This window comes from Harmonia axyridis, chromosome 3 (genome assembly GCF_914767665.1).
Source record: "Harmonia axyridis chromosome 3, icHarAxyr1.1, whole genome shotgun sequence".
Classification (NCBI taxonomy): Eukaryota; Metazoa; Arthropoda; class Insecta; order Coleoptera; family Coccinellidae; genus Harmonia; species Harmonia axyridis.
In genome coordinates this window covers 2,629,197-2,655,686 of record NC_059503.1, presented here as the reverse complement: position 1 = coordinate 2,655,686, position 26,490 = coordinate 2,629,197, and the positions used below count along the sequence as shown (strand labels likewise).

At 38.6% G+C, this 26,490-nt stretch overlaps 2 protein-coding genes across 5 annotated transcripts in view; one reads left to right on the top strand and one right to left on the bottom strand.

Annotated features, from left to right (window-relative positions):
• LOC123676998 (beta-arrestin-2-like) overlaps positions 1-26,408 on the top strand; it is an 89,141-nt gene extending 62,733 nt beyond the window's left edge. For all 3 annotated transcript variants that reach the window (XM_045613376.1, XM_045613374.1, XM_045613375.1), the window contains exons 8-10: positions 695-900; positions 10,072-10,302; positions 24,121-26,408. In XM_045613376.1, the coding sequence (XP_045469332.1) occupies positions 695-900; positions 10,072-10,302; positions 24,121-24,591 (908 nt within the window). In that variant the 3' untranslated portion in view covers positions 24,592-26,408. The remainder of the gene's footprint in view (positions 1-694; positions 901-10,071; positions 10,303-24,120) is intronic.
• The window catches only part of LOC123677001 (sex-regulated protein janus-A-like), a 46,760-nt gene that overhangs the window by 19,452 nt on the left and 818 nt on the right, over positions 1-26,490 (bottom strand). The window lies entirely within an intron of this gene.

The window sequence follows — 26,490 nt, the reverse complement described above, 5'->3', positions numbered from 1 at the left end:
ATTTCTCTTTTGCCAAGAATTACTCAGTTATGAAAATGCAAACAAGATAAAAGCGTTTCAATTTAAATCGAATATCCAGATGTGACAATCATTCAACAATATCTCCAGGAAAAATCCACATATTTCGATATTCAAAAGAAGGTACGCTTTTGGCCCCAAGCATTTCCATAAAATATACCGGAGATCTGTTTGAGGTTTTCGTTTTCTCGCATGAAAGCGTCGAAAACTTTCTGTAACTTGACTCAAACTCCATTCACTCACAGAGAGAGATAATGTTTTCAAAAGTTCGGCAATTAGGGGTGAAACTTAGAAACTTCACGATGAGCTCATGTGTTTGAATTCGTAGCATCAACAAATAAACTCTTGGAAGGAAGTGTTTCGTAGAAGAAATGAATTGAAACATTTTGCAATCATCCTGGATATCCTGAATCTCATCTAGACATTATTCTATCAACCCACCAATTCTAAATTCTTACTCAAGTCATTCTGGTCAACCTACTCTTATCTTAACAATAGCTCAAGTCATCCAAACCTACTTTAATGAGTAAAGTGACTTCAGAATCCCTTAGTTTAACTTGTTGCTGATAATGCCAGGTAGGTAAAATAATAGCAACAAGTTGACCAATCACTAAAATCACTTAAATCAATCATCAACCTAACTTTAAACCTCGGCTAAAACTGTTTCTCCTTCCAGAACAACGCACCAAGAGGGAACACTCTCCGGATCATCCCAGACATAATGTGACCTTCAAACACCTGACGAACGGCGGGCGGCAACAGGATCTTCTGGACCCAGAATGTTCGGAAAAACCGCCCGACGATAGAGAAAAGGACGTTTCACCCACGCAAAACCTCCAACAGGGCGACTGTGACCTGACCCAAATGGTGGAAGAGCACGAGGTGAGTCAAGAGAGGGCGTTTTGGGGAATATAGTGTGGATATTTTGAAGGGAGGCATTCAATATGGGCGCTTTGGGGGATAATAATATGGGCGCTTTTGGGGACAATCATGTGGGCGTTTTGAGGGACAATTATGTGGGCGCTTTGGGGGACAATCATGTGGGCGTTTTGAAGGAACAATCATGTGGGCGCTTTGGGGGACAATCATATGGGCGCTTTAGGGGACAGTCAGAGTGGGCGTTCGGAGGGACTGTAAAAAATAAACGGGAAATCGAATTTTCCAATTTTAGGCAATGAAAAGCCAGTTCGTCGGATACGACAATGTGCTACAATTTTTACAGCGCTAGCATTTCGTTCATTGTTATGTTCAGAGCGAATTTATCGTCCATTCATTCGATGGAAACCGACACATTGATGGCGTGGTGTATTTAAGCGAACGGTACGAACGAAACTGCATCGGAAAACCGGTGGAAAATTAAAAGGTATTTTTCTATTCGCTGCATCAATTGCCCGTTCAAATCCTATCGTAAATATTTGAACAGGCGGTTTTCAAATTCTTGCCGTTGCGCTTTTTCCCGGCAATAATATTTTTTTGCGGCCGCTATCCGAGGTTCGATTGAAACTACGTTCACTCGATCGGTTTTTTCTACCGTGGGGGATTTTCAATTTACGACAGGGTCGACTGCGATTTTTCAGGATCAAACAAAATCAATTACCTTCGAATATGACTGTCGAGTCGGGCAAGGATTGTTAGGTGTATGGGTTTTATTGCCTACTGTCCTTTTGCATCGAGATAGATGGTTGGATTATGTGTAGGCTTCGTTTTATAAATACATAGATACAGATTCGAATTTGAATTTGAATTGTTGAGAAGTTTATATCAATTGTAAGAATGATTTGAAGGAACATACTGTATTGAAGCACTGTTGTATTTATTGGGGCTGAATTTGATATTACTAAAATATGTACGGACAAATCTAATTGAATAGGAACTTCATATAGAGGGTGTTTTTTTTAGAGCTATAGAACTTTGAATTGCAATAAAACAACAATGGATCATTCGATTGACATGAATTTTATTTATCCGCAAGATAATCTTGTGGCATTATATTTTGAATATGATTTCTGGCATATGACCTCCACGGCTGGCTCGGATGTAGTCCAATCTGGACGTCCAATTTTCGATGACTTTTTCCAACATTTGTGGCCTTATATCGGCAATAATACGGCGAATGTTGTCTTCCAAATGGTCAAGGGTTTGTGGTTTATCCGCATAGACCAATGACTTTACATAGCCCCACAGAAAGTAGTCTAGCGGTGTTAAATCACAAGATCTTGGAGGCAAATTCACAGGTCCAAAACGTGAAATTAGGCGGTCACCAAACGTGTCTTTCAATTAATCGATTGTGGCACTAGCTGTGTGACATGTTGCGCCGTCTTGTTGGAACCACAGCTCCTGGACATCATGGTTGTTCAATTTAGGAATGAAAAAGTTAGTACTCATGGCTCTTTACCGATGACCATTGACTGTAACGTTCTGGCCATCATCGTTTTTGAAGAAGTACGGACCAATGATTCCACCAGCCCATATAGCGCACCGAACAGTAAGTAATTCTGGATGTAACGGTGTTTCGACATACACTTGAGGATTAGCTTCACTCCAAATGCGGTAGCTTTGTTTGTTGACGTAGCCATTCAACCAGAAGTGCGTTTCATCGCTAAACAAAATAAAATGGACGTAGTGCGCGATACGTATTCCGCACAGAACCATTATTTTCGAAATAAAATTGCACTATTTGCAAGCGTTGTTCAGGCGTGAGTCTATTCATGATGAATTGCCAAACCAAACTGAGAATAAATCACTTGACAGCTGTTGAATCGGTCGCCATCTTGAACAGTAATGCCAACTTGAAGTTATATACCTCGAAAAAAAACACCCGTTAGTTAGGGAACATCAGGGTTTAAAAAAATTCGAAAATTATGAATCGAAGAAACGAAGTTAGATAGTCAGCAGTTATGGGTCTGGTCAATATCTGTATGGGAAATCGCTCAGGGGAGAAGCAGTGGCGACGCCAGCTTTCAAAAACAGGGGGCTGAGGGGGAGCCGGAATTTTTTGGGGGGTCCAAAGTCCATCAATAATACGCGAAAATTATAGTTCTGCGGAGCTTGTGATGATTTTAGCCTTAGTATGTATGTAGTAGTAGAGGGAGGGGGCACCCCCGTTCCCCCTCTAGCATCGCCACTGGGGAGAAGCCTTTAGATTTCAAATTTACGAATAAAAAGCTTCAGTATGAGAAATAACCAATCAAAACCTGATGAATCAAGACTTGCTCACATAAATAATAAATCAACCCCCTTAGGGGTAGTCCTGTGCCCACCCCCTTCCAAAGAATAATACGCCGACATAATTTTTCGCGTGAAGAATTTACGAGAGGGTAGTTCCTGACCTCCCTCGTTATTTACAAACATCCACCTGTCGGTGTAGGAATACAACGAGCGAGGGGGTATATTACAACTTCCCAAATTGGATGCGAGACATTCTCTCTCTCTGTGTTCGTGTTTGGCTCAAATACGGCGCCCCGTTAAATCCTCATTAATTATCGAAATAAAGCCCCGTGTTGGTTTTGCGGTCTTGGCCCATCTGTCCGTGAGCGTTCATCGATCCGGTCTCTGTGCCTCGTTTTCACGTGGAAAATGCCCGCCCGAAAGGGGGGTCGTAAATATATACGCTACTCTATGGTTCGTTATTCTCTTCTTTTATAACGAGATAGGAGGATAGCTACAATCCCACGAACAAAAAGAAACGTGTTGTACCGGGTGATATTTTCAAGTTGAATCAGTCAAAAATCTCGATTATATTCGATATTTAAAAATATGAAATTTTCAAGGAAAAAATTGATAATATTCCCGAGGCTGCAACTTTTCCTGGACGTAAGCTACGGTCTTGAAACCTCAGTTTCAGATGTTTCAGATCGAAACTTGATGTTTGAAATAGTATATTATTTCACAAGGAGGAGAAGTGTCACTTTTCATGGCGAGCTTATGTTTGCCCGCCGAACGGAGTGAGGCGGGCAATTTAAGCGAGCCATGAAAAGTCACTTCAACTCCGAATGAAATATGCTATTTTTTTTTCAAACGTTTTGTAATTCATACAATCAAATTCTGAACAAAATCGTACGAGAATATATCAGATTTGCACAGCTTTCATGGTTATATTTTATTATCATATGTTGGTACTCCGAACTCTCCGTCAGCCGTCACGGATTTATCTGTCACTTCGTCGTTTATTTTCATTTCTGCTCAGAAGTCAAGTCGTGAACAATAACAAATACAATATCTACTCTACACTATAGTAATATCGAAATTCCTGGAACTTGCCTAAATAGAAATATATCAAGTAGATCCTGTGTTATCTCGAACTTATCTAATAGTATAGAAGAAGTTATTTCTTAAAATTGAAGATAGAATCAAGCAAAATTATTACATCTCGTATGACTACTATTTACATTTATTTTGCAGAATTGTTGAACTCTCCAGGGTGAAAAGATTCGAAAAGACTATTATGTACAATCCACACATAAGTATTTATATATTTAATAACTGCATTGGATATCCAAAAGGATTGAAATAACTAGAAATATTTTTGATGAAGAATATTGTTTACAATGTTTTCTTTACGGATAAGTTATCGAAAAGCATTGATGAAATATATTGTAATATAACTAACCAAACAATTTTAGCAGATATATCATTAGTGTTCAGAATAAATGGTTGAGAGAATTATAATTCTCATCAACAATATAAATGCACTTATATTTTTGATTACTGAAGAAGAATTCCTGCAATTGTGCTAATATGTGATTTTATGAAAATAAATGAAATTTGTTTTGATATATTCTATTCATTCTATAATAATTTGAAGATTGAATGAACTCTCAGTCCATATTTTTGAAAGTATAATCATTGAAAACTTTGATTACATTAGAATGCATAATACATCTCTGGATTGAAAGATAATCCAGTTATGAAGTGGTTACGTTTATTATATTATATATTATAATGGGAACGTTCAAAATATGACTACTCGATGCAGGAATATAGCTAGACAAAATTATAGCAACATCCAATTTTTTCTGTGCTGCAGTTCTACATAACTTTCAGCATCAGAAGAGCTCTTCCATCCTCCATGTCATTTCAAGGATATTATTTTTTCTCCTTTATTTAGCAGGTGAGAGGTAGATAATTATTTATTGTTATCGATTATTCTGAATGCACCAGAATATCTGATAATTAATATTACCTGCAATTTTGTCCCAAAATTATGATCATGTCCTGCCAAAATTCAGATAAGATGTGATAATATTAAGGATGATATACATATCTTGACATTGAGGAATTCAAAAACTTTTCAATGTCTTCAAATTCTAAAACCTCAGATTTTTTTGGAATATATTTCCTTGACAAAGATTTTAATGAAGGTTGTCATTTCAAATAATTCGATTTCGAAAATCAATATTATGTTATCGGTTGAGTACCTATACAACAATATATCGAATAGGTTTTCTCTTCCACAAATTTGACCACATTGAGCCATCAACTTTTGAACATAATTCTAACCGTCCATTACTATATGGTTTCAATTTTCATAATGCAACATTAATCAATTGTACAATATAAATTTGGTCAATAAAAATGACGTTTGAATTAGAATTATTCATTCTCGTCCTTAGTAACCAATTAATCATTTCCTTAGCAACCACTTTTCCCTCCGCCGGAGGGAAAAGTATTTTTCCCTCCGGCGGAGGAGAAGTAGAACTTTTCGATGATTCTGTCAGTCGAGAAAAGACGTTGTTATTGTACGTTTGAAAAAAAACGTTTTTATTTGAGGGGTCTGTGACGAATAATTCAGGAGATAACGGATGTTTTTTTTCGAGGTATATAACTTTAAGTTGGCATTACTGTTCAAGATGGCGACCGATTTAACAGCTGTCAAGTGATTTATTCTCAGTTTGGTTTGGCAATTCATCATCAATAGACTCACGCCTGAACAAAGCTTGCAAATAGTGCAATTTTATTTCGAATATAATGGTTCTGTGCGGAATACGTATCGCGCACTACGTCCATTAGCGATGAAGCGCACTTCTGGTTGAATGGCTACGTCAACAAACAAAACTGCCGCATTTGGAGTGAAGCTAATCCTCAAGTGTATGTCGAAACATCGTTACATCCAGAAAAACTGACTGTTTGGTGCGCTTAATGGGTTGGTGGAATCATTGGTACTTCTTCAAAAACGATGATGGCCAGAACGTTACAGTCAACGGTGATCGGTATAGAGCCATGATTACTAACTTTTTCATTCCTAAATTGAACAACTATGATGTCCAGGAGCTGTGGTTCCAACCAGACGGCGCAACATGTCACACAGCTCGTGCAACAATCGATTTATTGAAAGACACGTTTGGTGACCGCCTAATTTCACGTTTTGGATCTGTGAATTGGCCTCCAAGATCTTGTGATTTAACACCGCTAGACTACTTTCTGTGGGGCTATGTAAAGTCATTGGTCTATGCGGATAAGCCACAAACCCTTGACCATTTGAAAGACAACATTCGCCGTGTTATTGCCGATATACGGCCACAAATGTTGGAAAAAGTCATCGAAAATTGGACGTCCAGATTGGATTACATCCGAGCTAGTCGTGGCGGTCATATGCCAGAACTCATATTTAAAATGTAATGCCTCAAGATTATCTTGCGGATAAATAAAATTCATGTCAATCGAATAATCCATCGTTGTTTTATTGCAATTTAAAGTTCTATAGCTCTAAAAAAACACCCTTTATTTTGAGTTGACATGAAACGTTGATTCACTATGGGACATTAGAAGTGCATTCTTTGTGGAGAAACTCGTGAATTGAATGAAATATCATATCACTGATATGTTTTCATTTTCGCGCACTTCATGTAAAATTTGATAGTTCAGGTTGGGGACAAAATTTGCTTAATGAAAATGACATATGTTTCCTCTATCTATGTTCATTCCTCTGAGGTTGAAACGCTTTATTTTCGAGATACAAACTTCAGCACACTGTATCCTGGAAATAAAGCGTTTTCGGGCACAAGTTTATTGACCTTTTTTTTTCCTTAAAATGATCCGAGGTGTCTGACTTTTGCGTTTGTACCTCATTTAGGATCACCCTGTATGCCCTGATGAGTTCCTGTCATCACCGAATCCAGCATCAAAGGTGAAGTGTTGAGGTTCACACGTCACACTTCCTAACCCAAAATACTCTATCCTTTTTAGACCATTTAAAATCATCACGTACGGCTTTGATCCGGTCCTACACCGAAGATTACCGGATAAACCGGGATCGCCAGGGAAACCCCGGAATTTCAATGGAACATATTGAGATGCGCAAATAATTCCCCACGTGGGGCTCTAAATCTCTCCAACGTTGTTATTCCAAGACGTGTGCCTCCCGACAATAGAACCCAGCATCTAGGGCACCCCTGGGTCAATCCCGTGATATATGCCCACTGCGGATGAGATCTAATAAGACCTTTTACGATTCCGTGAAACTTTATTCTTGGAACTCGAGAGCCGGTATACGCGAAATTCTCGGTACGTGAGCAATTAGAGTCTGAGTATTTTGAATCGCTTCAATTAGGTGGTTTCATGGAATTTGAGAGGGTTCCTATGAAAATTCTAGGAAGGGACTGGCATCATGAGCTTTTTCGTCAACAGTGAGTCGAACCGTGTCATTTGAGATCATTCTCGGTTCAAAATTAATCGCGATACAATGATAGAGCGATCTATTCAGCAGAAAATTGAAAGGAGGAGCGGTAAGGGAAAAAATTGAATTTGCCTCGACGAATCGTTATAAAGGGTGTTTTTTAGAGCTATAGAACTTAAAACTGCAATAAAACAACGATGGATTATTCGATTGACATGAATTTTATTTATCCGCAAGATAATCTTGTGGCATTACATTTCAAATATGATTTCTGGCATATGGCCACCACGGCTGGATCGGATGTAGTCCAATCTGGACGTCCAATTTTCGATGACTTTTTCCAACATTTGTGGCCGTATATCGGCAATAACACGGCGAATATTGTCTTCCAAATGGTCAAGGGTTTGTGGCTTATACGCACAGACCAATGACTATACATAGCCCCACAGAAAGTAGTCTAGCGGTGTTAAATCACAATAGCTTGGAGGCCAATTCACAGGTCCAAAACGTGAAATTAGGCGGTCACCAAACGTATCTTTCAATAAATCGATTGTGGCACGAGCTGTGTGACATTTTGCGCCGTCTTGTTGGAACCACAGCTCCTGGACATCATGATTGTTCAATTCAGGAATGAAAAAGTTAGTAATCATGGTTGTATACCGATCACCATTGACTGTAACGTTCTGGCCATCATCGTTTTTGAAGAAGTACGGACCAATGATTCCACGAGCCCATAAAGCGCACCAAACAGTCAGTTTTTCTGGAAGTAACGGTGTTTCGACATACACTTGAGGAGTAGCTTCACTCCAAATCCGGCAGTTTTGTTTGCTGAGGCCGTCATTCATCCAGAAGTGCGCTTCATCGCTAAACAAAATAAAATGGACGTAGTGCGCGATTCGTATTCCGCACAGAACCATTATTTTCGAAATAAAATTGCACTATTTGCAAGCGTTGTTCAGGCGTGAGTCTATTCATGATGAATTGCCAAACCAAACGGAGAATAAATCATTTGACAGCTGTTAAATCGGTCGCCATCTTGAACAGTATTGCCCACTTTAAGTTATATACCTCGAAAAAAACATCCGCTATATCACAATCCGACAACGTGATCTAACCATGTTAGAGACATGTAAAAATTGCTTATACTCTACTCTCTCTATCTATGTTTATCAGTTTATGGTTTCAACCGATCTATTATTACCGGAATATCAGGAATTTTCTCCGATACCTATTGTTCTTGAGAAAACGAAAGCAAAACTCAACATCATTAACTAACTTCAACTCGATATTTTTGCCGTTTTCTGAAGAATGTAACTTCTAACAGAACTTTTGCAACACTCTGGATTCAATGCAGCTATTATTCTCTGTTCGGAGAACTTCTGTGATCACCGAAAATCATTGACGTAAACAAAGCTCGCCCATTACCAGATTAAAAAGCACAGATCTACCTCCGTTTGTCTTTGTTAGAGCGGGATAAAAAATTGGGATCGCCGGGAGCACGTCGCATCCCAAAATGGCGACCTTCCGTCTCCTTTATGCTTAACTGCGGGGCTTTAATCATGCAACAACAATCTCGAGGAGCAATTCCGTTACTATTACATTCGGGGCCGCTTTGATAGTCGTGACTATGGATATAAAGACGGGCGCGGGAAAAAAAAGACAATTTTCCATCGTCGTAAACCCCGCTACGTAGTCTAGACTGTGAAAGATTGTTCCGGCTGAGTTTCCATCAAGTCTACCGCTCGATGTCACGTTTAATCGGAAGGGGGAATCTTGACGTGGGGCTCCGACTTTAGATGTTAATTACGATTGATGACTTAACTTGAGTCCGACGTGAAAAATGTCCTATGATCACGCGACTTTGTTGTGAAATAGGTTATGTTTTTTTGATGGAAAATAGAAGAAAATAGAAATCTTTCCTCACTTCCTCGCAAATATATGATTTACATTTACACTTTTTCATTGATTTCAGTTTAGAGGCTATAATTTTCGAAATAATAGGCTGGTCTCACAAAAATTGGTGCTGTAAAATAAACGTTATATTTTCGAAATTATAGGTCACGAATTCTTAAAGTAAGAACTTTTTTATAGATTGATTAGGGATTCACAGCTAGGCTTGATATTCAAGCTACTTGGCTCAAGCTCAAGTAGCTTTAGCTTGATTGATAGATCATCTTTAGTATAAAAATGTAAAGGCCGTATCTTTCAGAACCTAGAAATGACAGCCCCGCCAAAAATAATCAATTTTTTTCTTGACAAAATTTTAGTTGGAGCCTTAGTTAGAATAAAGATAAGTTAGTTAACGTTATTTCCATTTCTTTATGACGTCTGCATTAAGGCTTTCCAATCAATTAAATCTAAGTCTCTTCATTAGACTTCGTTGTGCAGAATTGCAATTCTCTCGAAAGAATTTTCTGAGTCCTCAATTTTTTTTTCAGAATCCTTTGCTCCACTACCGTTCAATCTGCGGCAGCAAACGACCAAGTCTGGCGGCCTATTTGGCGGGAGTCCCCGCTCCCCGCGCGGCAGTCGAGAAGCCTTTCCTTCTGAGCGAAGGACGGGTCCATCTTACAGCATCCCTCAACAAGGGGATCTACTCTCATGGCGAGGAGATCTGCGTCAACGTCCACGTCAGGAACGGAAGCAGCAAGACGGTTAGGAGAATAAAGGTAGGTTTGGTTAAACCCCATCTGAACTTTCTGGGTCTTTTCCCTTACCTAAAAAAGTATATTGGAAGCTGTTCTTGATTCTTGTAGTAAATACTGATGAAAAATTTGATTATATTTGTTCAAGAGTAGCACTGGATTGGTGTTGTGATCACCAAGTTTCTATTAATTCGTCTACGGAGAGTCTATTGTCCAAAGCAATGGCAAAACTCTGGCGAAGCATTCAGTCACCACTCACCAGGTGATCTTGAGTTTCCTCCTTCTCCCACCTTATTTTCTGCACTCGTTTTTTACTAGACTTATATAGATTAAGAAATGCAGCATATTCTTGCTAAGATCCAGATACCTCTTAGATCTTGCAAACCAGGAAGATTCCGCCAGACTTTCTCTGTTTTGGTTTTTTCCTTCTCCTGAAATTGAGTTTGAACTCCTAGGACGTTATCACTCAGTGAAGGCTTTTGTCACCCTTCCACGCGAGAGTCCAAATTGTCCTCATTGGTCGGATTTAGCTTTTGTGGCATTTTATGAATTTGTTAAGTGTAACTCTGCATATATCCCAATCATTTGTGTGTTCTACTAAAAAAAAAGATTCAGAAACATTTTACATAATGGAAAAGGATAAGGACACTTCTCTCTAGAAGAAGCGCTAACTGAAGACAAGTGTTTCGTTCTTTCGACCCTCTTCAGTACAGTGAAAAAGTTTTGGGATGAGCAACACTTGGTAGGAAACAAACGGAGTCAACAATAGAAGCCATCTGCTCACCTGGGGTGACGGTTGGCAGACCTTATGGGTTTTAGGGCATCCAACAACGTCACCACGTAGACAGCTATAGCTACTTTCGCGACATCCGAGTCCATATAGGAGGAGGGGTATTGATCAAAAACAAAGAAAAGGGATAACGTTTGTTTGTAGTGCCACCAAGAGGGCCGAAAGCTCGGAAGACTTGTCGACTGGTCTCACTAAGAGGGGATGTGGGTTGTCAGCTTGCTCATCAGATTTGGGCATCTGCGGGTCCACCGTCCACAGATACTGCCACAACTCAAGCAGCGAATAACCAAAGGAATTATGGTCACACCGCTTGTTATATTCCGAAAACCGACAACATCAGTGTATCGCTGCTGACAGTCATTATTTCAGCGATAACGTTTTCAAATTTTGAGTACAAAAACTGTACTTCCTACTCATTCGAATAATTAAAACCGTTTCTCTTCAACTTTTCCCATTTCTTTGTTATAGCTTTTCAAAACTCGTCAGTCGGCTTTGCCGCACCAGCTTACATACCGTATTTCTGACAAAATGGTGGGTTTGAGTTTCCGATTATTAAAAAAAAAATATGCTAGCTGGAATTCCATCATTACAAGTTCACAAATACCCGCCAGAACTCCTAATCAGCCATATCAAATGACTGAACGTCTCGAATCCTAATCCTCGCTGTTCACGCGGTTCTCCACATCCAAAAGCTCCTACGGAGTAATCCAAACTCATCCCACTCGTAGTCGTCACACAATCGTACTCGTTAACGGAACGCGATCTTATTGTTGCGAACGTGTCGTTTAATTAATAGACACCCAAAACGTCGAAGATCCACGCTTGGCTCGGTCTGGTGTTACGGTCCCGAAGAACTTAATTAGAGGGGAAGAAGGATCACCTCTCATAAACTTGGGAATAATCGCGTTATACGCTTTCCGGTCGTAGGCGCGGAGTTTTAACGGATTAGGAGAGGGTTTCGGCCGGTCGCCGCTCTTTGAGGCCACAAAATGGAAGAGGGGCCGACGAAAAGGTCGGCGGCCCTTTGGGATGAAGGAAGCGTGAAAAAATTAGGTTTTTGAATGATTTTTTTTCAGGGGATAATTTTTTTTTATGTTTAGATTCTATACCCGAACCCAAGCGTTATACAGGGTGATTCACCGGAATGGCCTATTAGACGTTTATGGAAAACTAATGATAATTTTGAGCTGAAAATTTGCATATTGGGGTTTGAGACAATGATCTTTCTCCCTAAAATATTTTCAGTTCTCTACAACTTCCAGTTATACCGGAAACAGACTACTACTTCCTTATTTCAAATGGCACACCCAGTATATTATTGCATCATTAGATATCTTTTGTGGTAACAATTTCAGCAATATGCCATACCTTGGGTATAAACGCAACGGTTTATGAGTTGATGAGATTCTTCAAAAAAAAATGGTGTTGACAAGGTCTCACAATTTTTTTTAATTTTTCCGTAGATAAAGCTTTTTTCGATTTTTTTTTTCTTTTTCTATTCTGCAAATACATAGTTAGACTGTTTGTGCGATTTGGACCAAAATGTACAGGGTGTTCATAAGAGGATCATGAACTGGGACAACTCAAATTCATCAAAACTCAAGATTTTCAAATTAGAAGATTAGATTAAGCAAATCCTATACCTAAAATGAATACTTTAAGAGTTATCGAGAAAGAACTATAAATGAGGAAAAACCGCAATTTATAACTGTGGAGTAGTCTGTGACTTCCGGAAAACACAGAAAGAAACTAAAATTCGATGTTTTCATAATTAAATTTGACATTTCTAGAATTGTAATTAATTATTCGTAATTGAAAATTGTATTGGTTTCTCAACAATCCCAACGAAAAATTAATTATAATTCATGAAATGTAAAATTTAGTTATTCAAACATCGAATTTAGGTGTCTTTCTGTGTTTTCCGGAAGTCACAGACAACTTCACATAGGGTATATCGCTACTTTCCCTTGATGACGTACATTCTCCTGGTTTACTTTCGATTATGATTCCTATGAAATGGAATGTCAATCGAATAATCCATTGTTGTTTCATTGCAATTTAAAGTTCTATAGCTCTAAAAAAACACCCTTTAGATTGACATTCCCATATGTTTGTTTTCTATCCCGACTCTCCTAGACCTCTGGGAGACTTATCAGAAGCTTAGGGCTTGTAGGAGTTAGAAGAATCGGTTGTGTACTGTGCAGGCTTTGTTACTGTATCTGATAACCACTTCAGGCATATTTTTTTTCCGTAACGAATGGTTAGAATTTCATCTTTCAGCATTTTTTCTATTTGTATTCTCTCCACGGCAAATTCAGTGAATTCAGATATAGAGTCGTTTTTTTGTTATTAAATCGCTCATATCAAACATATTTTATTCGGACCGTCTTGAGAGGCGAGACTGTCGATTAGATCGAACGATCTTTCTTCATTCATGTGATTCAGACTGAATATCTCGACCTGACGATTGACGCAGATCGAGAAGCCCTAAGACAACTGATGATCTGCGAATCGACAGTTCTAATCGACAGTTTTGATCGACAGTTCGCCGGTACATGAGTACACACCTTCCAACGTTTCGTCATACCGAAATATCCCATCGAATCGGTCCACAAAATTCTCATTATCTATCCGATTCGCGAAATCGATACCGCCAAAGGCGGCATCTTCAAACGACAGACGGTTTCTTCAACTTTCCGCGGATTCTGTTCGACGACCCCTGGAGGGGGGTGGTTGGGAGTTTCCCTCTCCCCTCCGGGACCGAGTAGGACGGGGTTCCAACTCTTTGTCGATGCGTGGGAGGGTTCCGTGGCCTCGGAAACTTGGTGGGACGATTCGCAGGTGTATAATAATTTGCGAGAAAGGTCGTCCAAACGGATGTTGGTGTTCACTTGGTCTAGGCTGGGAGTTGGAGATTAGTTGGGAGTATTCAATAGATCAGATGTCAGAAGGGCGTGCGGGTTAGTTATGGACCAGATTTAATTAGTCCTATACCGATGATGGATCGTATAATAACTCGTCCGGTAATTCATTAGATGGGAAGAGGCCGTGATTCCGTTTGTTAGATTGGAATATCTCCGAGGGTTTAGACTAAGAGAGTTAGAAATCGATACTTTCCTAATTTTGGTGCAAATCTGTGTATTTTGGAAGACGCGAACCGAACATTGTTTAATTCTATACTTCGGAAAGAAGTTTCATTATATTGATTCAAAGCGATCCATTCTGAGAAAGAATCTGAATGGATAGCTAGGAAAGTACCATAAAATTTATAAATTGAACAACTATTCACCAAGTGGTCAACAGTTTCTTCTACACCACACTCACATAGTGGGCTATCAATAGAATGACATTTGAAGAGTATACTATTGCAACAATTATGACCAGTCCTATGTCGATCTAAAATACATCAAATTTTCCTAGGAAGATTAAAACCTAGAACTTTCTCTGAAGAATCAACGATTAGACTTTTGTTGAAGACATTTCAAGAACTCCATTCCGAACACCAAATTTCCTTGTCACTTTCATTAGACTGAAAGAAGGTGTTAATCCATAAAGGTTTGCTTGAGTTTAATCTGGCAGTTCTAGTATCTTGGAGATATAATTGGAAATAAGTTCGGGTAGAAATGAAATTTTTCCCAAGATTTCTTGACTGAGACCTGTCTACGAATATGAGGCGGAACTATATGTGATAGCACTGGTGTAAAGGTGTAGATCTAATAGTTCCACTGATAATTATTATAGGAACGTTAAGCTTAGCATCGATTTTATGAACATTGAGATTATGAGATTGAGAATCGATTGAGCATTCAGAAAATATGGGAAAAAATTATGAAATATATTTCACAAGAAAAATTCTTCTGTTTTTTCGAGAACCGGAAGTTCATATGAAAAAACAATTGGTAAGAAATAGTCTCTTGACCTTCTCATTTTGAAAACCAGTCAAATTTGTCAAATTTTTTTGTTTGAAAAAACGGTTTTTCCGCAATAACTTTCCATGCCTGAGATTGATAGTTTTTTCGAAAACATATTTGGATAGTCCGTGAAAAATACTATCATTGTGGTGAGTCACTAATCAATATTGCTCAAAGGATAAGCCACAAAATCCAGTGACTCGCTTACGTGAAACACCTTGTACAAGAATAAATCGATGAATAAGAAAAATGATCAACGCCCTGTAGAAATGTTTCACATTACAGATTAGCAAAATTCTATTCAAATGAAGCTTCGATCCACGAAAAGGCTGAAATTTCCATCTCGCTACAACTTTTCATCCAGCCTCCCAAAACAGAAAACTCCCAACGGTCTGGAGTGTCCATTTTCCGATCCAACGTCTAAACGAGTCCGGTTACTGGGTCCCGGAGGATTACCGGAGGATAGTTTCCTGCCACGCAACCGAGTAATTGACGTTTAAGAGGATGAAATTAAGCGTAGTTTGTATTCCGGCCGGGACCGTACGCCGCCTCCGATGGTCCGATCAACGTTTTCCACCGAATAAAATAGCCCGCCATCGTTTTCTATGGATTTCCACACCTTCCCCCTATTTTTAAGAGGAGAAATTAGTCTGGGGAATATAAGAAGTGGGGTATGCTTCAAATTTAAAAGGATCGTTTAATTTTTTTGAAATTTATAAGTTAAGAACGATTAGAGGAATGAAAAATATGACAAGAGAAATTCTGTTGTTACTTGCATAATAACTCCAATAACATCTTCATAGATATATAATAGAATAGAGGAATTTCTAGTCTGTTAAAATAACTGTAACAGAATAGACGTTATTGTTATTCTGTTATTCTGCATTCAAATTTATCCATGATGAACTCGATCATTTTAAGACTTTTTTGCGTTTTCTTGCCATAAATTCGACACTACAAGTTTTGTTTGTATATTCATACTGATTGATTCAACTCTCCCTGCACATTACCTCAAACATTTCATACAAATCAAAGATATTCTATGGTCCAAAGGATCAAGAAGATCCAAAAATGTATAGGGTAAGAAGATCATGAACTTGGACAACTCAAATTCAGCAAAACTCAAGATTTTCGAATTAGAACCTATATTTTTTATTATTTCAGTCGATTCTAGGTACAAAAGTAGTGGGGGTTACTTAAGCGAACCCTATACCTAAAATTAATACTTTAAGAGTTATCACGGAAGAACATTAAATGAGGAAAAATTTCTCACTATGTGAAGTTTAATAATATATAATTGGCTAACACCTTCACTTGGTAATGAATGATGAAAATTCAAAAAAGAAAAAGAAGTACGATTCCCAGGTGTGTAATATCATATGATATTAATTAACTATCTGGTTAAAATGCCATCAACACAACCATTGTCAAACAGAAGATTTCCATTCCATTTGGCCAGATCGGAGATTTTTGAGAAATTTCGTGAAGGTCGAAACGAGGAATTGGTAGTCCAAATATCATTGAAATTTTGCATGTACAAGCAAGAAAAAATGAGTAGATAAAAAAAAAATTCATGCGAGAAGAAAAACTCAGTTTACATGAGCAGCTTTGACCGGGTTGAGCGTCTGGATGGTTGACCGCTCGGAGTTGTCCAAACAAATTGTTATCCAAACAATGTTCAACAAAGGTCGATTTCGTTGAACAAACTCAGTGTCATTGTTTTCCTCCGAATTTTTCGGTCAACAATTCATCCAATCCACTTCATCAAACAACTCCTATAAATTAATATAGCCCAGCGTAAAATAAACATTTTTCCGATCGGTTATATACACCTGGTTACCAAACCTTCACAGTGTCATCAACAATTGTCGGTAGAGGGCAACGCGCGCATTCAACTGAAACAAAAAAAAAAAGATACCTTCCGAACAAACTGCGTAGGTCTTGGATTAATTCTAGGAATTCGTCAGCATAAAGATTACTATATTATGGAATAATATCCAGGGAGGTCCAGATGGTTAATGAATGCCGATTATAAAGGGTAACGAGTTTTCCAAGCTGATGCGGATTTAAGTATGATCGCTTTATAGGGAAATGGGTTCTCTTGTCTGGAGTTGAAATTGCCTCCAGAAGCTACCCGTTATCGGATATCCGGGTACGGATAGAACCGGTTATTCATTAAGTCCGATTTCCGGAATTGCCTTGAGACATTTGTAGAATGATGGGATTCGACATGGATCGGCTCAAGGGCTGGCAAACTTTACACATACTGATCGCATCAAGGCTACAATTGAAGTGTGTAAAGTCGGTTGAAGCACTGTGAAGTAAACTACTTATTTAGACTTAAAATCCAAAGCGCTGAGTTAAAAATTGGTTGGAATTAGGATTCCTCCAGATTTTGATTCTTGACTAAAGTTACTTGGCTCTTCTCAGTTCAAACTATTGATTCTTTTGTGTTCAATCAAATTTCATTTCAATTTCGGACTTATTGTTAAAATCTTTCAATTGAAAATTGATCGAATGGAAATTTTTAGATATCTTTATATTTTGTCAAAGGAGTAAGAAGAATATGTCATATAAAAGGTCGACAACCATTCCAAAACTCAAACTGAGCTGACTTATTCTTGAATTCAACTTGAAACAGTTGAAACCTGGCTTACGCTTTGAGATTGTCATTTCTATGGAGACTTTATATCGTTCAGAATATGACTAAACAAACTTCTTCAATCTTTTTCGCTAAGCTTGTAGGTTGTTAGAAGTTACGGAGTTCGAAGTACATCATTACAAATACAATAGGGTTCAGATTTTGCATGTACATACAGGATTTTCCTAAATTGGAGATACAAAAGAGAATGAGAGATTCCTCGGATAATTTTTGGAACAAAAGTCTCATAAACATGGGCCTGTAAACTCTTTGTGTTCGAGATACAGGGTGATTCTTGTAGTCCTACTTTTTGTTTGTAATGATTATACCAGTTAATCGAATCTTTGTTGATCTTCGCTACAGATAGGGTAACTAAGTATCAAAACTTATAATTAATTTATTCATCACAGCTACTACTGAAGAATTGTTTGAAATATTTAATCGAAATCGTTCTAAAAAAAGTAATCCTGCAGATTTGCATTTGAAATACCAAATTTAAGTTAAGTATTTTGTGAAAGGGAAGTGCTATGAGAAAAAACTTGAGTAGAAAATCAAACTCTAACACCCTGTACTCATCTCGAAAACAAGCTCATGTAGAATATTTTTTTTCCTTTAAACGATCCGAGGAATCTTTTCGTTTGTACCTCCAATTTATTATCAGATATTATTATTATTAATTTAGGAATACCTTGCATAATCATTTCATTAATGGGGTTGTGAAAATCATTGATAATACAAGCTGAATTTCGAGAGAAAAAACGATGTCTGGAGCTTTTGAGTGCTCGTTCATTAATGCGCTTTGGAAACCACATACTTCTATAGACATTTCTATCGTCTTCAAGGGTGCAATTGCCGCATGATTGAAGATGCGCTCAAGAGCTCCCGACTGCACAGATTTCTCATTTTTTCAATATTGGCTGTAAATCAACCCTTTCGTCAATACTAAATTATTCATATTACCCCCGTCCCGATCGATTTTCAATCGCACCCCCCCCCTATCTTCTTTGAATGAAACATTCTCGAGTATCATCGCGAAAACAACCCCAAACTCGACACCCTGATTTGCAAGGCGGCCTTGCCGACAAAATAAGGCCAAGAAAGGCACGCAAGCAACTCGAATTCCGATACATCCCTGTGCCAGATTGAAATGCCGGAGATGCCCAAGCGTCGCTTCCATTCAGGCATCGGGACGCTGCAGGATTGTAAGCACGGCGTATTGAATGGAGACACGTGTCCTCGAGGCTTCATACAGCCATTTTCGGTACATCGAATAGAAATTGAAAATTTGAATTTATAGGATGGAGAGTCAATAGAAAGAGAATAAAGCGATTATTGCGGGATTCGTTGGTCGCATTTTTGTTTGTTCCACGGTTTTCCAGAGGTTTGGTGAGAGAATTGAGAGTGGCAGGATCGTTGGAAGTGACGCAACAAGCCATTTCAAAACACCTGAAAGTCATGAGAATGATTCAGAAACAACGAAATTGGGTGCCGTACGAGTTGAAGTATAGAGATGTTTAACGGCGTTTTTTGCTTGTCAACAGCTGCTAGCAAGGCAAATATGGATGGAATTTCTTTATTGCATTGTGACTGGAGACGAGATATGGGTTCATTACTATAATCCCAAGCGCAGAAAATCATGGGGATATCCCGGACATGATTCGACGTCGACGGTTCACGTTAATCGAAAAAAAAATTTTTGACGACAACTTTTACTCATATCTGTAATGTTAAAAAAAGAAGTTTGGGAACGAAATTTGAACCAAAAAGTGTAGTACTGGACCAGAGTTTTTTTCTACATTTTTCTAAACTAACAGCCATTCACCAAAATATCGCATGGTGAAAACTTTGAGCTGGAATATCTATGGCCAATTCAAATTGAATATCTTGTGAAGGAAAGGTTATACGAGAAAAAATCTTAAACTTTAACATATGTATCTCAAAACAAAATGTTTGAGGACTCATATTATAGGACTCTTTTTCTTAAAATGACTCGGAAATCTGTCTTTTTCATTTGTATCTCCTATTTAGGAACACCTTGTAATTACCTCCAGTATCTCCCCATTTCTACGCTCTTGTCGTGAACTTTGAGTATAGAACAATAATATTTTATATTCTATGATCTGTCATTATATACCATTCATTTGAGTAAAAATTCGATATGAATTGAATTGTAATTTATTGAGAATGTTTGCAGTGTCTAAAATCAGTATTTCCTTTTTAAACGGCACCTGGCAGGGAATTCGAAAATTTTTGAAGAGCGCCCCCTTACAGAACTCTGGTGAAGCAGAACACCAAAGCAACAGGTGGGTCTCTCAAAAAGTTTGAAACAAAATCGAATCAGTAAACACACCAGGTATTCTATGCATCTTAGGTTCAAAAGTGGCAGCTGCCCAGATAGCGGGCTATTCAAAATGAAGCTTCCTATTGGAAAACCCTTTACAATTTATCCAACCCTCCAAACCTACCACGGAACACGAATTCATTGGGTACCTGGCGCCAATCCGATTATATAATCGTATTGAAGCACAAAGCTCAGTGTTTCTAGATAGCCTTCCAAACCCCCAAGAGCCTCTACTATTAACATCCCGGTTTCGCAGTTCCAATCGATAGTCTTTAATTGAACCTTGCTAATTAGGTGGAATCATAAAAGCCCATCGCTGATACCGGTTTGATGACATGGTTTTAGTGCCGGTCGGGCAATGGATGCCTGCCATATATCATCCTCTATATATATTTATATCGTCTGTGATCGATAAACAGGAATCGTCAGAGGAAATTGAGTTCTTATTCCGCGATTCGAATCACGATTGATGCTCGATTGGAACTGAGATGGGTTGTGTGATTTCCAATCGTTATGAAGCCAATGTTGATAGTGCAGCTTTGAGGTGAGGTACATCATAGTAATGTACTGTACTTGTAAGTGCTCTACATATAGTTGAATAGATAGCCTTGAGGCTGTAGTTAGCAGAACTGATAGATAATGATGTGTTATTTGGGTTTTGTGCTGAGAATCAATAACTTGGACAGTCCGTTTTTTTTCTAGCAACTGAAGTATGAATTCAAGATGTAGCTTGATACAATCATAAAAAGCACTGAAGGAACCCAGCTTGGTAGGAGTGGAGAAGGTGTCATGAGGATGGGACAGCAATACCGTCTCAGTAGACATCAAGCAGTGGTCAAGGTTTAGTAATGAGGAAGGAAGAGCATTTAGGTTGCGCAGAGGGTTTATCTGATCCTGTTTGGATTCAATTTCGATGATGCTGATTCTATAATAATTTGTGAATCAGAATTTTTAGAACAATAGAATCTGCTGTTACTAAAAATTTAGCTGATCGACTTAAGAGGACTATGAACATTTGAGAATATCCACGCAGTGAGAGCGTCAATTGAACAACAACCTTACTTGCCACTATGCCCGGGAAATTTTCCATAACTTTAAAGTTGAATCTTACACACAAACCTTCAGAATGATTCTTTAAGTACATCTGACGGTAATAATTTCGGTAAATACCAGATTTTCCACTATTTAGAGAAAGCTATCCATGGCGATGAAGCACCACTTCAAGGCCATCAATTAACGGCACTGGGATGTGGTGGAAATGAACACTTGGGAAAATAGCAAAGATAAACATTCCCGCAAAGACTAAGTTAATATTTGCTCCGGAAGTTATACCACACAGATAGTCCCGGAGACCTAGAATACCCTCCTCATTTATCTGCATCAATAGTCGACATCGAAGGGTAGATGCGTCTGTATAACCGAATCCACAAGTGTCCGATGAATCTTGTCCTCGGAGAGAGGACTTGATGAAAGCGAAAGCACCTATCACAGCCCATTCGGTTTTTTTCGCATCGATCGGGCGACAAAAACCGACGGGCATTTCCCGATTTTCCCCACATCGGAAAATGACTTTCCCGGAAACTTTTTCTTGTCGAGGAGAGGAGGACATCTGCGGTACTCGATGATTGGATTCCTAATGGCGTTTATCCGAGCAAATCGTCCGTGAAAATAGGGGTGAGGAGGGTTGAATTTGATGAGGAAGACGATTGGAAAAAACCTCATCTTCCGGCTTGGCGTTTTCGTCGTTTCTCTTTGAGCGCTTGTTTTTTGAACCGATTGCTCTATAATTTCGTCACAACGTCTATAATTTTTCAATTTTGATCTCAGATGATGAGAGTCGATCCACTGATGACGAATCCGTTCTCAAATTCGATTCTGTTCGTCCGGCCGTATACACGAATATTTCCCTCCTGTCAAAAATTCTAATCATATGGAGAACAATTATCGAAAATTACAGCGATAATTGCATTGTAGGAAGCGAAACAGCATTGCGATAATTGTTCTGTTCATAGATGCATAGTTTCTATGCATCTTACACAGTCGAATCTATGGCAATTCCATTCTACATCAGTTTGACAAGTGATGTAACAGTTTATTCGGGAAATATTCCCTCGAATTACACTCGTGCATCAAAATGACCGGATAATTTCGCATTCCAGCGTGTTTTCTTTGAAAAACTGCATTCGGTCATTTTCAACTCATGCAGTTTTCATGACAAAACGCTGTCATCCAAAATTATCGGTAATTTTGATGCACTTGTGGAATTACTTACGATAATAACTTTATGATGCTTACACAAATCGACTAATCTTTCGAATGCGTTATTTTTACAAATACTTAAGCTTACTGTATGACATCTACGATCTATTTATTTCGACTACCACTTACCGCTACAACCATCTATTGCAAAACAGAGGGGGCAAAGTTGTACACATTCTAGATAAAAAAATGACGATGTAGATTTCCTTGAAATAAAGCCTGATTTTTGTAAGAAAGATCAAACTCATTCACAAAGAACTTCAAAGTAATATTTTCCTAGAAAGTCAGACGATGTCCATAATAAACGTAGTCAGGGCCTAACTTATGGTCCGGCCCTTGAGCCAATTCCGTTAATGTACAACCTCCGAAGCAATTAGCGCCATTCCTAGTCAAAGTACTTCTCCAAAGTTGGCTCCGTCGCATCCAAAGTTGCGAGCCCGCCGCCACAGACGGCGTAGTAGATGGTGCGCGAAATTTCCCTCTGTAAACGGACCGGAAAATCCGTGAAACTTACGCTTGGTCGATGTCCCACGGTTTTTCCACGCTATGCCGCTTCGATCCGTCGGATTTTTCCCGGAAAACGCGTCCCTTTTGGCAAATTCGGATGATGGAGGGTTGCAAGGAAGCCTGTTGAGACGATCATCGAATTTTATTGTTTTGGGCACCCCTGACATTCCGTGACATTATGAGCTTGGAACCAGAGAAGGGCGTCGAATTCTTGGTGAATTGTTCTTATTCGTTTTTGTCCGTAGCGTTGAATTTCGAGTGAAAATCAATAACACAAGATTGGCAACAAGCAGAAAACGAAATCAGATTAGAAAATTAATAGTAGAGAAGAATAGTAATTATTTTTTCATGGAGAATCAGCACTTGAAGATTGTTCCACTATGTATTTTGTAGAATAAGAGTTGGTCTTCATGAAAGTGAAATATCATTCAATAAATACCGTAAACAAAACCCTATATTCGAAGGGGCCCAATTTTTAACGATTTTTTCAAATTTTAAGTTTTAAATTTCAAAAACTATGGAATCTAGGACAAAATAAAGGGTATTTTTTTCGAGGTATATAACTTTAAGTTGGCATTACTGTTCAAGATGGATACCGATTTAACAGCTGTCAAGTAATTTATTCTCAGTTTGGTTTGGCAATTCCGAGGGCAATTCATCATGAATAGACTCACGCCTGAACAACGCTTGCAAATAGTATAAAATGAGATTGCCCTCGTTCCCAACACTTCTGGTTGAATGGATACGTCAACAAACAAAACTGCCGCATTTGGAGTGAAGCCAATCCTCAAGTGTATGTCGAAACGCCGTTACATCAAGAAAAACTGACTGGTTGGTGCGCTTTATGGGCTGGTGGAATCATTGGTCCGTACTTCTTCAAAAACGATGATGGCCAGAACGTTACAGTCAATGGTGATCGGTATAGAGCCATGATTACTAACTTTTTCATTCCTAAATTGAACAACCATGATGTCCAGGAGCTGTAGTTCCAACAAGACGGCGCAACATGTCACACAGCTCGTGCCACAATCGATTTATTGAAAGACTACTTTCTGTGGGGCTATGTAAAGTCATTGGTCTATGCGGATGAGCCACAAACCCTTGACCATTTGGAAGACAACATTCGCCGTGTTATTGCCGATATACGGCCACAAATGTTGGAAAAATTCATCGAAAATTGGACGTCCAGATTGGACTACATCCGAGCCAGCCGTGACGGTCATGTGCCAGAAATCATATTTAAAATATAATGCCACAAGATTATCTTGCGGATAAATAAAATTCATGTCAATCGAATAATCCATCGATGATTTATTGCAATTTAAAGTTCTATCCCTCTAAAAAAACACCCTTTACTATAAACAAATACTAACAACCACCTCTTCCTCCCCAGGTCTTCGTGGTTCAACACGTGGACGTCTGCATGTTCTCCAACGGCAAGTTCAAGAACGTCGTCGCCATGGTCAACTCCAAAGACGACCTACCCATCCAACCTGGTGGCGTGTTCGACAAATCCTTCACCCTGCTACCGGTGAAGAGCTCCACCAAGAACTGGATAGCTCTGGAGGACTCCTACACCAAGAGCGGCACCAGCCTCTCCTCCACTGTCACCTGCACCGGAGACGGTCCCGAAGATCGCAACGTCTTCGCCATCTACGTATCCTACTACGTCAAGGTCAAGCTGGTGGTGAGCGTCATGGGCGGCCAGGTGAACCTCAAGCTGCCCTTCACCCTGATGCACACCTGCTCCGACCTGGACCACACCGAGAACCTCTGCAGGGTCAACGGTCCCCAGGACGTGGAGCTCGAACTGCGTGCGCCATCTATACCGCGGGTGGTGAAGCAAGAGAAGGACGGGACGTGAGATCAGGTGGTGGTCGAGATAAATCACGGTGGCACGGAGGAGAAGAGGCCTCAAAACGATTGCGCCGCGTCTAGAGCTGAAGGAAAAGCGCAGAAGGAAAATTCGGCTCGGTTCGATGAGATCTTACCGGCCAACAGACTGGATGGGGCGACTGTGGAGGTTAAACGTGGCGAAGATACAGTAACAGACGATGAAACGGACGATAAGGGTAGGAGGTTCAGCATACAACGTGCGTGGTGTTGTCTTAGGAAGAGGAGGACATCTTAACGTTCAGTGCGTTGTTTAGTAGTCCTAAGTGAATTTGTTAGGACTGAAACCACAGGGGTAAAGAATAGATTCGGATGTTTTTCTTTAGATGCAGTTTTTGTCAGGAATTGGACAGTGTTGGTCCCAAATTGAGCTGTGATAACAATTCCTATTCGAAATTTAAACATCTTCAATGGATATATCAAACTTTTCCCAACCTAAAATACGTAATTAGGATTTTATTTGGATGTTTGAAATATAAGAATTTATATCATGTCAGAATCACTCTCAGTAAATCCACTAATTCATTAATTTTGATAGAGTATTTCCCAACCAGATATTGATAGTGTTACTAAGACTATATCATAAATGCCAACCGACCAGATAGATGGGCATATCAAATTTTCAACTTTCATACAGTTTAGATGTAAATTTAGATATTTATATCTTCTGAAATAGGGACCGACACTTTAGCAAATTTTCATGCAGAACGGCATCTAAGAAATAAGAGCAAACTTTTATTTGGTTCTAAGGTGAAGCCTCGCACCATCATTGTTGATTATATGCACGTTTAGAAATTCTATACATTCTCGAGATAGTTGAAAAATGCCAATAATGATAAAATAGCTCAACCTAAAATGAAACCGTATTCGAACAAGGTTATTTTATCGATTATACAATCCTAGAGATGTTGTGTTGAGGGTATCCCATGTATGTGTTCAACATTTGAGAATATTTGCTTTACAATTTGAATTACTTATGTTGGTGATGTGAATTGTTTTACAGAGTTATTTGTACAGTTCCTATTTATTATATTTCTCAATTCATTCCATTTAATATTTAAAACTCTGTATTTCACAGGTGAAATGATGAAACGTATTGTAAAGAGTTTGTAACCAAAAGAAAACTCTACTCAAAAAAACACAATACTAATTATTTTCTAAAGCAACAAGTGGTTGACATCAGATTGGACAATGGTTGCATAGTTTGGAAAAAACTTGTATGCTTGCAGTCTGAAATTCAAAAAAACGGCAAGTGCTGCCTCAGATTTAAAATACCAAATCATGACAGTAGTTAGTGAGAAGGACAGTTCTCGATGATGATATTATTATAAAAGCTTTTTCAATGTGTAACAAAAGATAACCCCCTAACTATTGAATTGGACTAACTTAGTATTTATTCAAATATGCAAATCCCAAAAAATGTGCCTAATGTTATATAAACGAAGAGATATTTAACCCAAGATTGTATATTAAACGAAAGCAGGTTGACTGATGGTTACACTTCAGAGGTAATGAGAAAAATCAAAATAACACGAATTTGATCGTGTAAGATGAAACAAATCCATTTCAAAAAATGCACTGACTAAATAAGTTATATGAATAAATATACCTGTTACAATTGTAAATATTCTGTACTAATTCCGATCGACTTCAACTAACAGTGCGAAATTATATCAATCTAGAAAACGAAATCTATGTTGAATTGAAGTTAGTCTAAATCTAATTGGAAACTCTTTGTACATCTATTCCTGTAACAAAATAAATGTTGGCATGATGGAATAATTAGAATGATGGTTTCTTTTACTTCCCCTGTCCTTTCTGCATCAAATATCCCTTCAGGCAATTACATAATAGTGAAAATATATCAATA